Genomic DNA, 13939 nt, shown 5'->3' with positions numbered 1-13939 from the left:
ATCTCTTTGAGCTCGGAGAGCTCAAAAACGTCATAAGTTCAATTTTAAGCGCTTGAAGTATGGAATTAGCGAAAAGTTGCAGGGATGGCTTTTAGGGTCAACCGTTTTCCTAATTTTTTTCGTCGTATCAGTAATGAAAATAATAAATTTTCCTTATTCATTATACTTCAAAAATGAACAATAAAATTGTTTTTTTTCTTTTAAATTAAATGAACGGTTTTGAGGTGTGCACTTCTAATTTTACAGAACTTTATTAAGATTTTTAGTGTAAGTCTTTAGTCGTAATTTGTTTATTTATATTTACCTGATCACCTTTCAGTCTATCTAGCAAAGTAACACATACAATGGCAGATCTAATACCAGCATGGTGCGTAAGCGCTGCGAAAGCTACAGCTTCCATTTCAATATTAACAACACCCGCTTTTTGCAGCTTTTGAAGATACTCCATTTTATCATTTTCCGTAAACTCGCAGAATGCACCATCAAGACGACCTTGGCCTTCATAAAAGTCGTGCGTACACATAGTTTTTCCGATTACTGTGTCGTACGGATCCTCTGGATGCGCCATTGCGTTCAACTCCTTAACCAACTGTTTGTCCAATTTAGCTGGTCGTCGAACCATTTTTCCCAATATTGGCTGTAATTTCGAAAAAAAAAAAATATTTATTGCCATGCTTAAGGGATAATAGGGAAAAATTCGCGATTTTATTCCACTTGTTACTATTTTAACTATTTTTAATCAAAGCAATCGAATTTTGCAGAAACTATTTGCTAAAATTATAAATAATTTTGTTGGATGTCTCAAACGCGAGCGCGAAGGTACATGCTTTCTTATCGCCTAAAAATCAAAATTCCAATGTTTTTATCACATTGAATCGTTCCTGACAGTCATATATATGATACAACAATTCATACATCGTTTAAAACAAAAATTATCGCTGAACTTGTCAAAAAAATTTTTTCAATAATTAATTGTTATTTTTACGTAAAAAAAAAGTGGTAGCAATAGCTTATAGAGTGGATTTCTCAAGTCTTTATGAAGGACTCATCATTATTACTTTTAAATCAATTTTTAATTAAATTTAGTATTTAATTTCCTTATCTGCGTTATGAAAAGTAGTGAAAATTGCAGCTTAATACTGTTTTGTAAAATTACAATTAATATTTTTCGGCTGACAGTTCGAAAAATTTTCTGTCTTTTGAGCAGCCATGGATAAAAATTTATTTCTTAATACACCTTAAAGACATTTAATACTACAGTGTATACACTCCCGTACAAAAATGGATTGATCAATTATTGATCAATAACTGATCATTACACTGATAAAAAAATTGACGACTCAAGAGCCAAACTCTTGAACCAAGAATTCCATTTTGAAGAAAATGATTTTCTTGAGTCAAGAGAATAAATTCTTGACTCAAGAAAATTTTCTTAGACCAAGAATAATTTCTTAGCTCAAGAATTTATTCTCTTGACTCAAGAAAATCATTTTCTTCAAAATAGTATTCTTGGTTCAAGAGTTTGGCTCTTGAGTCAAGTCAATTTTTTTATCAGTGTACGTGATCACTAAGTGATCAATTATGAGTCTACCATAGATCAACGAGAGATCATTCAGAGATCGCTAATTGATCACTGTACACGGAAAAAAATAATTGGTAGAGGCTACCGATTGGCGATCGGTAGCAGCTACCGATTTTTTTTCGGTAGAGGCTACCGATTTTTTCGGTAAAGGCTCCCGAAAAAAACCAGTAGCTTCTATCGAAAAAAAATCGGTTCCCTCTACCGAAAAAAAATCGGTAAGTGAAAAATTAGCAGTCACTCAATGATCAATTAATGACCTCTGAGTGATCAGTAAATGATCATTGAGTGATCAATTTTCTATCACGAATGATCATTTAGTGTTCATAAATTGATCGCTGAGTGATCTTGAAGTGATCAATCGCTGATTTCTGTGATTAATAGGATACCTGCCAGTGATCAATGATCGATCAGCTCGTGATAAAAAATTGATCACTCAATGATCATTAACTGATCACTCAGAGTTCATTAATTGATCATTGAGGGATTGCTAATTTTTCACTTCATGATTATTAATTTATCGCGTAATGATCAATGATTAATCACCGTATGATCTCTCAGCGATAAAAAATTAATCTCTAAATGATCATTGGATGATTTCCTACAAAATCAGTAAATCATTAGATCATTTCTAACCGATCACGTGCTAATTTTGTTGCTTCTCTTCCAACCCAAAGCGGTTGAGATAGTGCTTTACTTTTAGCACGTCAAAGTCAGGCAATTTTGTAATTTTAATTAAGTTAAAAATAGCATTTTAATTAAGTTCAAAATAGCATTAAAAGGTTATTAGTGAAAAGTTTTTGTATATTTAAACTTTACTTTGATCAATTTATGTATGAAACGAGCGCTTAAAGCACGCATGCGCACTTGGATTTACTAAACTTTTTTAAATTTCTTATTAAAACTTTATGTAATTATTTTAAGTTATGACATGTCTTTGTACATAATATTTCAAGCTTAAGTCAAGAAATAAAATCTCCATTTGAGAAAGTAAAATTTTCGCTACAATAAATCCTGCAAAAATTTGACATTTTTTATAATTTTGAGAGAAATAACAAACATAAATTCAACTTGATTATAAACCGAGTAGCTAAGTACACAATATGTGGAAAGAAAAAGCTCTTTATTATTAGTTTTCAAAATTAAAGTATATTTTTGATAAATGGTTAATAAAACTTTAACTTTTTAAAAAGAAAAAATAGTGACATAAGAAAAAATAAATTAAAGCGATAAAATGAAACAATGGATAAAACAATAGAATATTTTCTTACCACTTCATAGTATGGTTTGAGCATTCCATCAACCGCCTCTTCACTGATAACAACAGTACCACCTTCAAGACCAATTCCACCGCATGTTCCGATTCTGATGAATATAGGGTCACGAACTTTTGCATGATACATGAGTTTGATAACTTCGTGCAACAATATTCCGACAGACGGTATTCCCATTCCATGCTAAAGAGTATAAAGTACCAATTGATTATTATTACTATTTTTGTTCTTATAATAGTAGATTTTAAAAAAGAGTAATACACGGAAAAAAAATCCTATGAAAAATTACAATGGTAACATCGTTATCCAGGACTAGACTTTCAGTATCTTGATTTTTATGATGCTGCCGTCTACAGAATTCAATTTGAATTATTGAAAATTACGATGTTATTTAGTAATTTTTTTTCCGTAAGAGCAAGTGAATAAGGACGCATACTATATGTTTTAATAAAAGAGAGACAGAGTCCAGTAGTTTACGACGCCACCACCGAAAGATGACCAACTACTTATGGAGGGTCTTATTGTGTGCCTGAACAGAAAGTTTAGATCTTCCCTCTGATAGCGTAAGGGGATAAACCTTGGGCTTATGGCGGAGAGGACACCGGGTTCGATTCCTCGGTGATATAGAATTATTTTTTCGGTGACCTAAACTTCTATTTAATTTGTATGATAGAAATTTACGATGTTGCATCGTATAAATTATAATGTTTGAGTTCTGGTCCGGCACTACAATGTTCTATACTAAAATTACGATGTTTTCACCGTAATTTTTCGTACAATTTTCTTTCTGTGTACTTGAATCAAGTCAACCGGTTTTCTTTAAAATTAGTTTGTTCTTGGATTGAAAATTTTCTTTCTAAGGCAAGTATTTTTTTTTCTTCAGTGTACCTTGATATTTTTTTAGTAAATTTGGATTTGAAATTTTTTGTAAATTTGCTTTCAATTTTTGCAATATAGTGAATCGTTTTTTTTTTTTTTTTTTTATCTGAGTTGTTTTATTCATACCAACAATGAAATGTTAATTTGAAATTCATACGCATCAATGGAATTTATTAGTCAAATTTGAATATGGATTACTTTCAATTATTTAATCAAGAAATTTAAGAACGTATTATTCTCAATTCTGAAATATGCCAATATTATAAGCAAAACAATCCTTTACAATAATATTATTAGCATTCTCTTCAATTTGTTTATTATAAACTTCGTCTTACATTACGGCATTATAAAATTTTATGATAGTAGGTATTGTATGAATTAATATTATATTTCATGTGGGAGTATGAATGTATCGATATAATAAAAAAAAAAAAAAATTAAACATAAAAGTAAAGATATCATTTCAATTGATATCGGCTTTTCTTTATTATTTAAAGTGTCAATATACAATGGCAATTGAAATACTTACGCTGATTGATAAGACTGGACCAACTTTGTACATAGAGTAACGATAAGAATATTGGCTGATATCCAGTAGAGTAGTACCAGTCGGAAGCTTGTGACCTATTTCTTTCATAATGAAATTGGCGAAATTCTCCATCCGCTTTGGTGTTCCTCCCATGCATACAAACTGATTTAATAAAAAACAAAACAAAATTAATTTTTTAAATCCAGTATCAAAATGTATTCATTTATCTTTTTTAAAAATGAAATTTTTATAATTCAGAGTTATATTGGATTGTTAAATATATCTTGAAGCTATAATTAATTTTCTATCATGGATTCATTTAAGTTTTTTTTTATTTCAAATATTTCGCGGTATTTCCTTTACTCACTAATAAACAGGTTGCGGTCAACCAGTCAGATCGAAAGCATTCCGAATTATCAAAACTTTAGAAAATTAAGAATTCCGCTACATTCAGAGTTTATGAAATACATTAACTTAAATAGAATACTAGCCGAAAAACAATTTTGTAAATTATAAAACACCGAGCTATCGAATATAGGTAAACATAAATCTTATATTCCTCAAGAGTTAAAATTAATTTAATTTCGAAAAAAGTTCGTTCCGACGTATATTCATCCAAATACTCATCCATATGAATAATACAATGATTCGGTCGAAAATTACTCATCCAAATAACTATATATTCACATTTTTCGGCTAAATGAGTGTTCGTCTGTTCATTTATTTTGGCGTAAAAATTTTCGTTGTTATGTTTTTTAATTTATTGAGACTTTGTGACTTTGAAAGATTCTATTAATATAGCTTTAGTTTTTTCTTTATTCAAAATTATATTTTTCGGAATTTTAAAATTTTTCAAATTATTTATTTTAAATTATATTTTATATTTACTTTCTAAGTTCTAGTAATTTATTAATTCGGAATGTTGTCAATCTGACTATTTGACTGCAACCCTAAAAAGGCCATTCAGCAGCCGAAATGGAAGTAGATTTCATGATGAATAATAAAAATACTACTAGGGTTGCATACGAAAAAAAAAATAAATTTCTGTTTGATTAAACAACAATGACGTCAAAACGAATGCAAAAATAAAATTTCATTAAATCTGTCTGAGAAAGCAGGTGATTTTTGGCCTAGACATAGTGAGATACACAAATTAAAGCTTATTTAATAAGCTTTCAGATGCCATTTATAGAATTTTGATAAGATATCTTGAAAATATTTTGAAAATTTTTGAATTGCTATTATTCCTAAACTATTTAATTTGGAGAAATAAATAAGTACACAAATTGAAGCTTATTAAATAAGCTTTCAAATGCAATGTACAGAAATCTGATAGGATGTCGCGTTCCATTGTTATTGCACGGAAATAAGGTAAAAGTGAAAATTTTTTGCGATTTTTGAAAATTTTTGAATTGCTCTCAATTTTAAACTAATCGACAGATTTGGCTCATCTTAGAACTTAACCTCGGAAATTGTCCTCAGAATAAGTATGTTACGTTTTATTGAGATCCGTATAGAATTACGGAAGTTAGAGAAGAGACAATGCCGATTATATCGTATATATATATATATATATATATATATATATATATATATATATATATATATATATATATATATATATATATATATATAAATAATATATAAAATTCTCGTGTCACAATGTTCGTTCCCATACTCCTCCGAAACGGCTTGACCGATTCTCATGAAATTTTTTATGCATATTCAGTAAGCTTGAGAATCGGCTACTATCTATTTTTCTAACCTCTAAGTGATAAGGGGTGTTCACCCTAAAAATTTGTTTTTTATTTTTTTGATAAAATTTTTTTTTTTTTATTTTTTTATTATGTGGCATCAAAAAATACATACAACTCTAAATTTGCACTTTTTTATCACCAACCCTTGCTTTTTAATAGTCATTTTCATAATTTTATCATTTTCTATCCCGCTCGATAACATCAATTATTATCACTTGGTAAGTTATCCCCTCCATGTGTCTACCGGTGTCACTTCTCACCCTGTAAACAGCACGGAGTAGAGATGCTACCTCTACAGTTTTCGGCTATTATTAGTGTTTATGCTTCAAGTGTAGTAGTTAAACATTTTTACTATCTTAGTGTAACTCTCATATCAAATATATTCTCGAGTAACTTTATTAATTATTTATTAATAACTAATATTATTGAATATAAATAATTATTAATAACTAATAAAATTATTAATTTTGAGTGTAAATCGCACGATCAGTTAATTAAGTGACTTACATAACCTCTAAAATACTCAACACGTGTCACGAGTTCCCGCAAACAACGGCTATTGAGTTGTAAGTATAAATTATTTTTTACGTTTATTATAAAATCGAAAATTATTCTTTCTTATTTATAACGAAAATATTGTTGGGAATGGTGAAAAACGAATTCGGTGAAAGTTAGATTTTTATTACAATTGGGAAATTTTTTTTTTGTGTTTACTTATAAAAGCTCTACCCTGTTTAAAAATATTCATTGAAAAAAATTCACTATCGTTAGATTTGAATTTTTTTCAATAATTTCAATTGATTTTAATTTCTCAGTATATATCTATAGATATATAATTTACATAGAGCGATTTTTTTTAATTTTTTTCAATGAATATTTTTAAACAGGGTAACTTCGACAGAATTTTTTTTTCACTATTTCTAACAATATGTATTTTCGATATAATTAAGAAACATAAAATTTTTTGCTTTCGTGAAACTATCTAATTTTCACATGTATATTTAATGTAATCAAAGATAAAATAAATGATTAATATAATAATTAAAGATAATAATTAAATAATTCTATCAGTTCTATTCATGTGTGTTTTGTATTGTACAGTAAACAATGCCAACAAAACGCAAAGGGGCCAATTTGAGCCGTGATACAAATAAATCAAGAAGCATTCGAAATAGAAGAGCCCAAAGAACCGAAGAACAAGTTCAGGAAGAAAATACTGGAGCGCATATGAGAATGGCGCAATTGCGTCAAGAACAATCAGACGATAGACGAGCTGAACGCAATGAAGTCATGAGATTAGAACAACGACAATCACACCGTTTTACTGTCAATAGACGCAGAGCGAATGACCAACAACGCCAACAGGCACATCGAGCTTTTGTAGCTACATCATTTCTGCGTCTAGCATTCCAGTATGAGCCCGATATTGAATATTATGCTCATTCAAAAGTAGTAATTGGTGCTATGGACAAAGAATGCCCGTATTGTCATGCTTTGAAATTCAAAAATGAACCAGCCGGGATGTGTTGCGCGTCAGGGACAACTACCTGTAATTGTATAAACACCACCGGAACCATTGAACGGTTTGCTTATCGGCACAGATCCAGATTTTAACGTGTTCCTGAAGTCCATTCGAACATTCAACTCATGCTTTCAAATGACATCGTTCGGAGTGCGGATGATTTTGGTGCCTTTGCACGTACTTTACTCTATTCACAAGTACCACGCTATTTCACATGGGCTCAAACAAAACAATGGATACCCTGCAAGCAAGGCTCACCAGTTGATGCATGCCCCAATTTATTCAAATCAAACGCCTTGGGGCGAGTATTTACAGTGAATCCAAGACAGACTAAGTGCTTTTATCTTCGACTATTGTTGGTTAATGTTACTGCCCCATTGTCATTTCAAGATATACGTAAAGTGAATGGGCAACAGTATACAACGTATAAAGATGCATGCCTTGCACTCGGCTTGCTAGAAGATGACAAACAGTGGGAATATATGCTTGCTGAAGCAGCATTGAACTGTACAGCAATACAAATTTGTCTACTATTCGCTATAGTGTTGACTACATGTTTTCCAGCCCGAGCAGAGATATTGTGGGATAATCACAAAGATTCAATGACTGATGATATATTGCATCAACATCGTACACAGTGTAACGATCTAGCGATAACATTCAGCGACGATATGTACAATGAAGCATTGATTGCTATTGAGGATCTTTGCATTATCATTGCCAACTTACCACTCAGTCATTTCGGTATGAATTCGCCAAATCGAGGTGCAACTGATTTAATGAACACTGAAATGAATCGTGAAATGCAGTACAACACTGTAGAAATGGCGGCGATTGTTACTCGCAATGTCCCACTAATGAATGAGGAACAAAGAACCATTTACGACCGCATTATGCTCGCAGTTTCAGCAGGACAAGGTGGGTTCTTCTTTTTAGATGTACCAGGTGGAACTGGCAAGACATTCCTCATTTCGCTAATTCTCGCCAAAATACGATCCAATAATGGCATCGCATTGGCCGTTGCATCATCGGGCATTGCGGCAACTTTATTGAATGGAGGCAGAACAGCTCATTCAGTATTTAAGCTACCACTAAATATTCAAAATAACCCTGACGCAGTGTGCAACATAAAAAAACAATCGTCCATAGCCACAGTGCTGAAACAGTGTAAAATTATCATCTGGGATGAATGTACCATGGCACACAAACATTCGCTTGAGGCGTTGAACAGGACATTGAAAGATATTAAAAACAACGAAAAACTATTTGGTGGCACTCTGTTAGTCCTTTCAGGTGACTTCAGACAAACACTTCCCATCATTCCACGTTCAACATACGCTGGTGAAATCAACGCCTGCTTAAAATCATCGACATTGTGGCGTAATGTTGAAATAGTACAGCTGAAAGTAAATATGCGCGTTCAAATGCTTCAAGATCCATCCGCTGAAACATTCTCAAAACAACTCTTAGATATCGGCGATGGAAAAGTCACTATAGCTGAAACTGGATACATAAAATTAGCGAATGATTTCTGCACAATCATTGATTCGCAAGATGCTCTCATTGAACAAATATTTCCCGATGTACACACGAATTACATAAATCTCGAGTGGCTTGCAGAAAGAGCAATGTTAGCTGCAAAAAATGTGGACGTTGACATTTTAAATCTGAAGATACAACAGTTATTGCCAGGGGACTTGGTATCATATAAATCTATTGATATAGTTTGCGATGACACTGAAGCTGTAAATTTTCCAACAGAGTTTTTGAACTCACTAGATTTGCCAGGCATGCCACCACATAACTTACAATTGAAAGTTGGATCTATAATTATTTTGCTTCGTAATTTGAACCCGCCACGGCTATGCAACGGTACGCGATTAGTCATTAAAAAATTAATGAAAAACGTTATCGAAGGCACCATTTTAAATGGCAAGTTTCGAGGTGAAAATATATTGATACCACGAATACTTATTATACCCACAGATGTGCCAATTCAATTTAAGCGTATTCAATTTCCGATTAGATTGGCATTTGCAATGACTATTAATAAATCCCAAGGCCAAACAATGTCTGTTTGTGGCTTAGATTTGAGCACACCATGTTTTTCACACGGACAATTATACGTTGCATGCTCTCGAGTGGGTAAACCATCAAGTTTGTTTATATTAGCTAAAGACGGGCTAACAAAAAATATTGTTCACACTGCAGCATTAAGAGATAAATATTATGTAATTAATTAATTATATAAATAATTATTACTTTTAATAAATTAAAACAATTAATGTTTGGTGTTTTGTTATTTTTGAACAACATTCCCTCATCGTTCATAGCACTCCAGGCCTTTTTCACTCATATTCCACATCCTTATACACTTCCAATAAGTTAGTAATTTTTTTTTCTACACTAGAAATTCTCTAGAAATTATTCACATGGCAAAACAACGTTTGCCGGGTCAGCTAGTATATATATATATATATATATATATATATATATATATATATATATATATATATATATATATATATATATATATATATATATATAAATACATACTATATATAATGTAATACTATATATGTGTCTATATATAATATATATATATATATATATATATATATATATATATATATATATATATATATATATAAATACATACATACATATATAAACTTTTGAACCATGTGCATTCTCTGGATCCGCTTGACGAACTGAGTCGAAATATAGCAAAATTTTTCAAAAGTTTCGTCATGAGGACCAATGCAATAGTTAGATTTCTATGAAATCTACTAATAAACTGAGCATCCACTAATACTATAACGCACATGCATAAAAAAATATACTTGTTTGATTTGATCAACAATCATTGATTTTCTTAGTGGGAAGTAAAAAATGATTTAATTAATAGAATTTTTTTCTTGTTATCGTATTTTCAAGATTCATATATATTACGTTCCGGGAAAAGTATTATAGATTCTTGACGTTATTTGTTTTTTCTATTAGATTAAGCAAATTTCAAAAGATTACAAAATTAATTTTGATTAAATTATCACTTCAATGGTATGCTAACTGTTTAAGTTCTGAGAATGAACAAATAGAAATAATTAATGAGAAAATGCGAAGAAAATTTTTTTTGGAAAGTTTTCTTTAATGCTTTGAATAATGAGTCGTGCAAAACTAACAGTAAATAAATTTTCTTACTACCTCGGTCGAAAATACGTAGTTTCTGCTGCGATATCGCAGCAGAAAGCTTCATTTTTATTCCTCGGTCAAGCAGTACGCGCGCCATCTAGAAGAGCGGGAGTAAAAACTTAGTCGCGTGTACTGCCACTCAATACATGAGAAATTTCCTCTACAATACTACCACAAAGACCCGACTCACGTATCCACAACCTCTACTTTTACTCTCACTCGTATAACCTCAAAATTTGTTTACAATTAGTTAATGCTAATGTTTATTGGTAAATTCTATTCAGAAAATTATTGTGATTAAAATTTTATAATAAAAATAAGAAAATGCATGACCAATTATTTGACGAGTCAACCGATGAAGAAGAAGTCACCAAATGCTTTGATGCGGAAACACAATTGATTGTGCAAACTGACACTTTGCCCAAGAAATCTGCTGATAAATATACGCTAGTCTATAATACTTACAAAAAATGGAAACAAAAAAATAAAAGTGCTTTATCTGATTCTGAGGAAAATAATTTAATTGTTTAATTCAAAAGTCTATCCACAAGATTGTGTCCGTCTACTTTGTGGAGTGTTAATTCTATGTTAAAATCGACGCTGAATGCCAGAGATAATATTGATATCAGTAAGTTTTATAAATTAAAGGGTCTAGTTAAAAATAACGCCAAAGGTCATAAGCCTAAGAAATCTGCTGTCTTGACGTGGGACGAGGTTATGTCATTCATAAATAATGCACCGGACTACACTCATTTAGCCAATAAAGTATGTATTTATAAAAATTTGTATAAATTGTATTAATTCTTTAATTAATTAATTTATTGTTATCTTTATTTTTATATTTTAAGGTTGTGTTAATCTTTGGCATTTGTGGAGCTACCAGATGCGATGAATTAAAAGAACTTCAAGTTGCTGATATTGAAGAAATTGGCGGTAAATACCTCGTTCCTATCAACGATTCAAAGAATGGTCTACCTCGTAAATTTTTAGTCGGACAACTTTTTTATGAAAAAGTGAAAAAATATATTTCATTAAGGCCTTCAGATTTTGGGATTGAGAGATTTTTCGTGCAATTTTCAAACGGTAAATGCTGCCGACAAGTAATTGGGAGAAATAAAATAGGTCAAATCCCAAAAATTATTGCTGAGTATTTGAAGTTGACTAATCCATAGAATTACACATAACAGGACACTGCTTACGCAGGACATCAGCTACATTGATATCAAACTCTGGAGCAAATGTAACAATGTTGAAACAATTAGGAGGATGGAAATCAGCTAATATAGCAGAAGGTAATTTTTATTACTAATTTTTATTACTTTTATTTATTAAAAAAAATTATAATTATAAATGTTTTGTAAGTATTTTAAATAATATGTTTATATCTATATATTTACAGGTTATATTGAGAACTCCTTGCTGAATAGGCAGAAAATCTTTGATAAAATCACACATACAGTTAAAGTTGCTCTTCCGTCAGATACAAATCCGCAAACATCTACAAGTGAAACTAATTCTACTAAAACAGGAAGTTCAGTTCAAAATCATGAATCTATATCAACAGAAACCGATTGTGATAATTCGTTTGATAACTTTTGCTTAGATGATGACACTTTGGCGGCAATTGACAACTCATTTGGATCAGAAAAACCAGTATCATTATTACCTTCCTTTACCTCGGCAAACAATGAAAAAATAATCATAAATTCTGACGTTGAAACAGCTGAACCTTGTCATTTTTTAAAAAAACCACCGATCTCGGTTTTTTCTCATGACAAAGAAAATCAACCTCCAGAGAAAAAAATGAGGGTCGAGCAAATACGTAATGCAAATAGTAATGTAAAATCAGCATCAACATCAACTAATTTTGTAACAAGTCAACAAAAATTTAAGTCTACGCCTAATAAAAATGAAACTAAACGACTGACATCGGAAACTAAACTAACAGATTTTGAGGCACCAGAGTCTGCATCTATAGAAGCGTTATCAAGCAAAAATCCAAACATACGATACGACAACTGTACATTTCACGGAAATATAATTAATAACTTTTATTTTTCTGATGATAAACTTCCTGAGCAAAATATATAATTTACTATAACAGGTTTAACATTATAATATTATTACTTTTAAGGTATAATGTACGCAAAATATTCAAATTGATAATTATTAAAAAAAAAATTTTTAAAATGACTATTACTATATTACTATAAAAATGACTATATAAACTATAATAAATAAAGTAACCTTGGCTGTTATAAAATAAGTTTTGTAATTTTAATACAAATAAATAGTCAATATTTTATAACATTACTGTTTAGTTATAATACATGCAATATATTCTAATCGATAATTACTTTTAATAAATGATTATTACTATATAAGCTACAATTGATAAAGTAGCCCCAGCTGTTATAAAATGAACTTTGTAATTGTGATACGAATAAATAGTCATGATTATAATATAAGTACAATTTCTTTAATTAAAATGTATCTTTAATTAAAATCTATACCTTTATTTATAGATGTATTTGATGCCTGCCCCCGACCAGCAGCACTCACTCCGCTCGTGCCGCAAATGTCGGGGCAGGCATCTATCTTATAGTACACACTTGTCGTTTTTCCGTATTTTCGACCAGGTAGCAAGAAAAATAGTATACACTATACGCGCAGAAAGTTTGAGAGCCCTGAACTGCGCGCTGTGATGCCCTCGGCTTCGCCTCGGGCATCATGGCGCGCAGTGCAGGAATCTCAAACTTTCTGCCCTTGTAGTGTAATATACTATACTTTTTCTAAAAATAAAAACTTGTAAAAAAATGAGTAAAGTAAAGAACTTAATTTTATTTATTTCAATAATTTAAAAATTTTTAATGCAACTTTTTCGTTTCGATTTCTGATTATTCTTTATAGAAAGTCAGTGACTTAAAGAAGAAATAAATATAAGAAATTCTAAATATTTAATTCGATATTCGGTATCTCTTATTAGTGAAATCAGTATTAATACGATAACATTAAACTCGTTATTGCATACTATATCATTATTATTTTAATTTATCGCAGTTTATATATTAAACTATTGAAGTCGAGGACACTTTTTATTGATGCGAGATAAAACTACACTAACGTCTTTATCGCAATAAAAAGAATTTAATCTATCATAAACAGATTACAATTAATGAAATGAATTATTGACATATTCTATTCATC

At 30.7% G+C, this 13939-nt stretch overlaps 2 protein-coding genes across 5 annotated transcripts in view; one reads left to right on the top strand and one right to left on the bottom strand.

Annotated features, from left to right (window-relative positions):
- The window catches only part of LOC123265779 (uridine phosphorylase 1), a 75185-nt gene that overhangs the window by 1737 nt on the left and 59509 nt on the right, over positions 1–13939 (bottom strand). For all 3 annotated transcript variants that reach the window (XM_044729679.1, XM_044729681.1, XM_044729678.1), the window contains 3 exons: positions 4262–4423; positions 2851–3036; positions 305–637 (listed from right to left, as the gene is read on the bottom strand). In XM_044729679.1, the coding sequence (XP_044585614.1) occupies positions 305–637; positions 2851–3036; positions 4262–4423 (681 nt within the window). The remainder of the gene's footprint in view (positions 1–304; positions 638–2850; positions 3037–4261; positions 4424–13939) is intronic.
- Positions 11130–12831, top strand: LOC123265787. 2 transcript variants are annotated; one of them, XM_044729705.1, is made up of 4 exons: positions 11130–11497; positions 11581–11665; positions 11769–12024; positions 12132–12831. In XM_044729705.1, the coding sequence occupies exons 3-4, from the start codon at positions 11979–11981 to the stop codon at positions 12821–12823; spliced, it is 738 nt and encodes a 245-aa protein (XP_044585640.1). In that variant the 5' UTR covers positions 11130–11497; positions 11581–11665; positions 11769–11978; the 3' UTR covers positions 12824–12831. The 2 variants fall into 2 exon arrangements, with proteins under 2 accessions (XP_044585640.1, XP_044585641.1); XM_044729706.1 differs by having other exon boundaries at positions 11581–12024; positions 12132–12624; positions 12703–12831.

The sequence above is a fragment of the Cotesia glomerata genome, linkage group LG5 (assembly GCF_020080835.1).
Source record: "Cotesia glomerata isolate CgM1 linkage group LG5, MPM_Cglom_v2.3, whole genome shotgun sequence".
Taxonomy (NCBI): domain Eukaryota; kingdom Metazoa; phylum Arthropoda; class Insecta; order Hymenoptera; family Braconidae; genus Cotesia; species Cotesia glomerata.
This window is presented reverse-complemented; position numbering and strand designations above follow the sequence as displayed.

Coding starts and splice junctions, on each gene's coding strand:
- LOC123265787 (XM_044729705.1), top strand. CDS start 11,979: ATGTTGAAACAATTAGGAGGATGGAAATCAGCTAATATAGCAGAAG. Junction 12,025..12,131: donor ATCAGCTAATATAGCAGAAG/GTAATTTTTATT, acceptor ATATATTTACAG/GTTATATTGAGAACTCCTTG.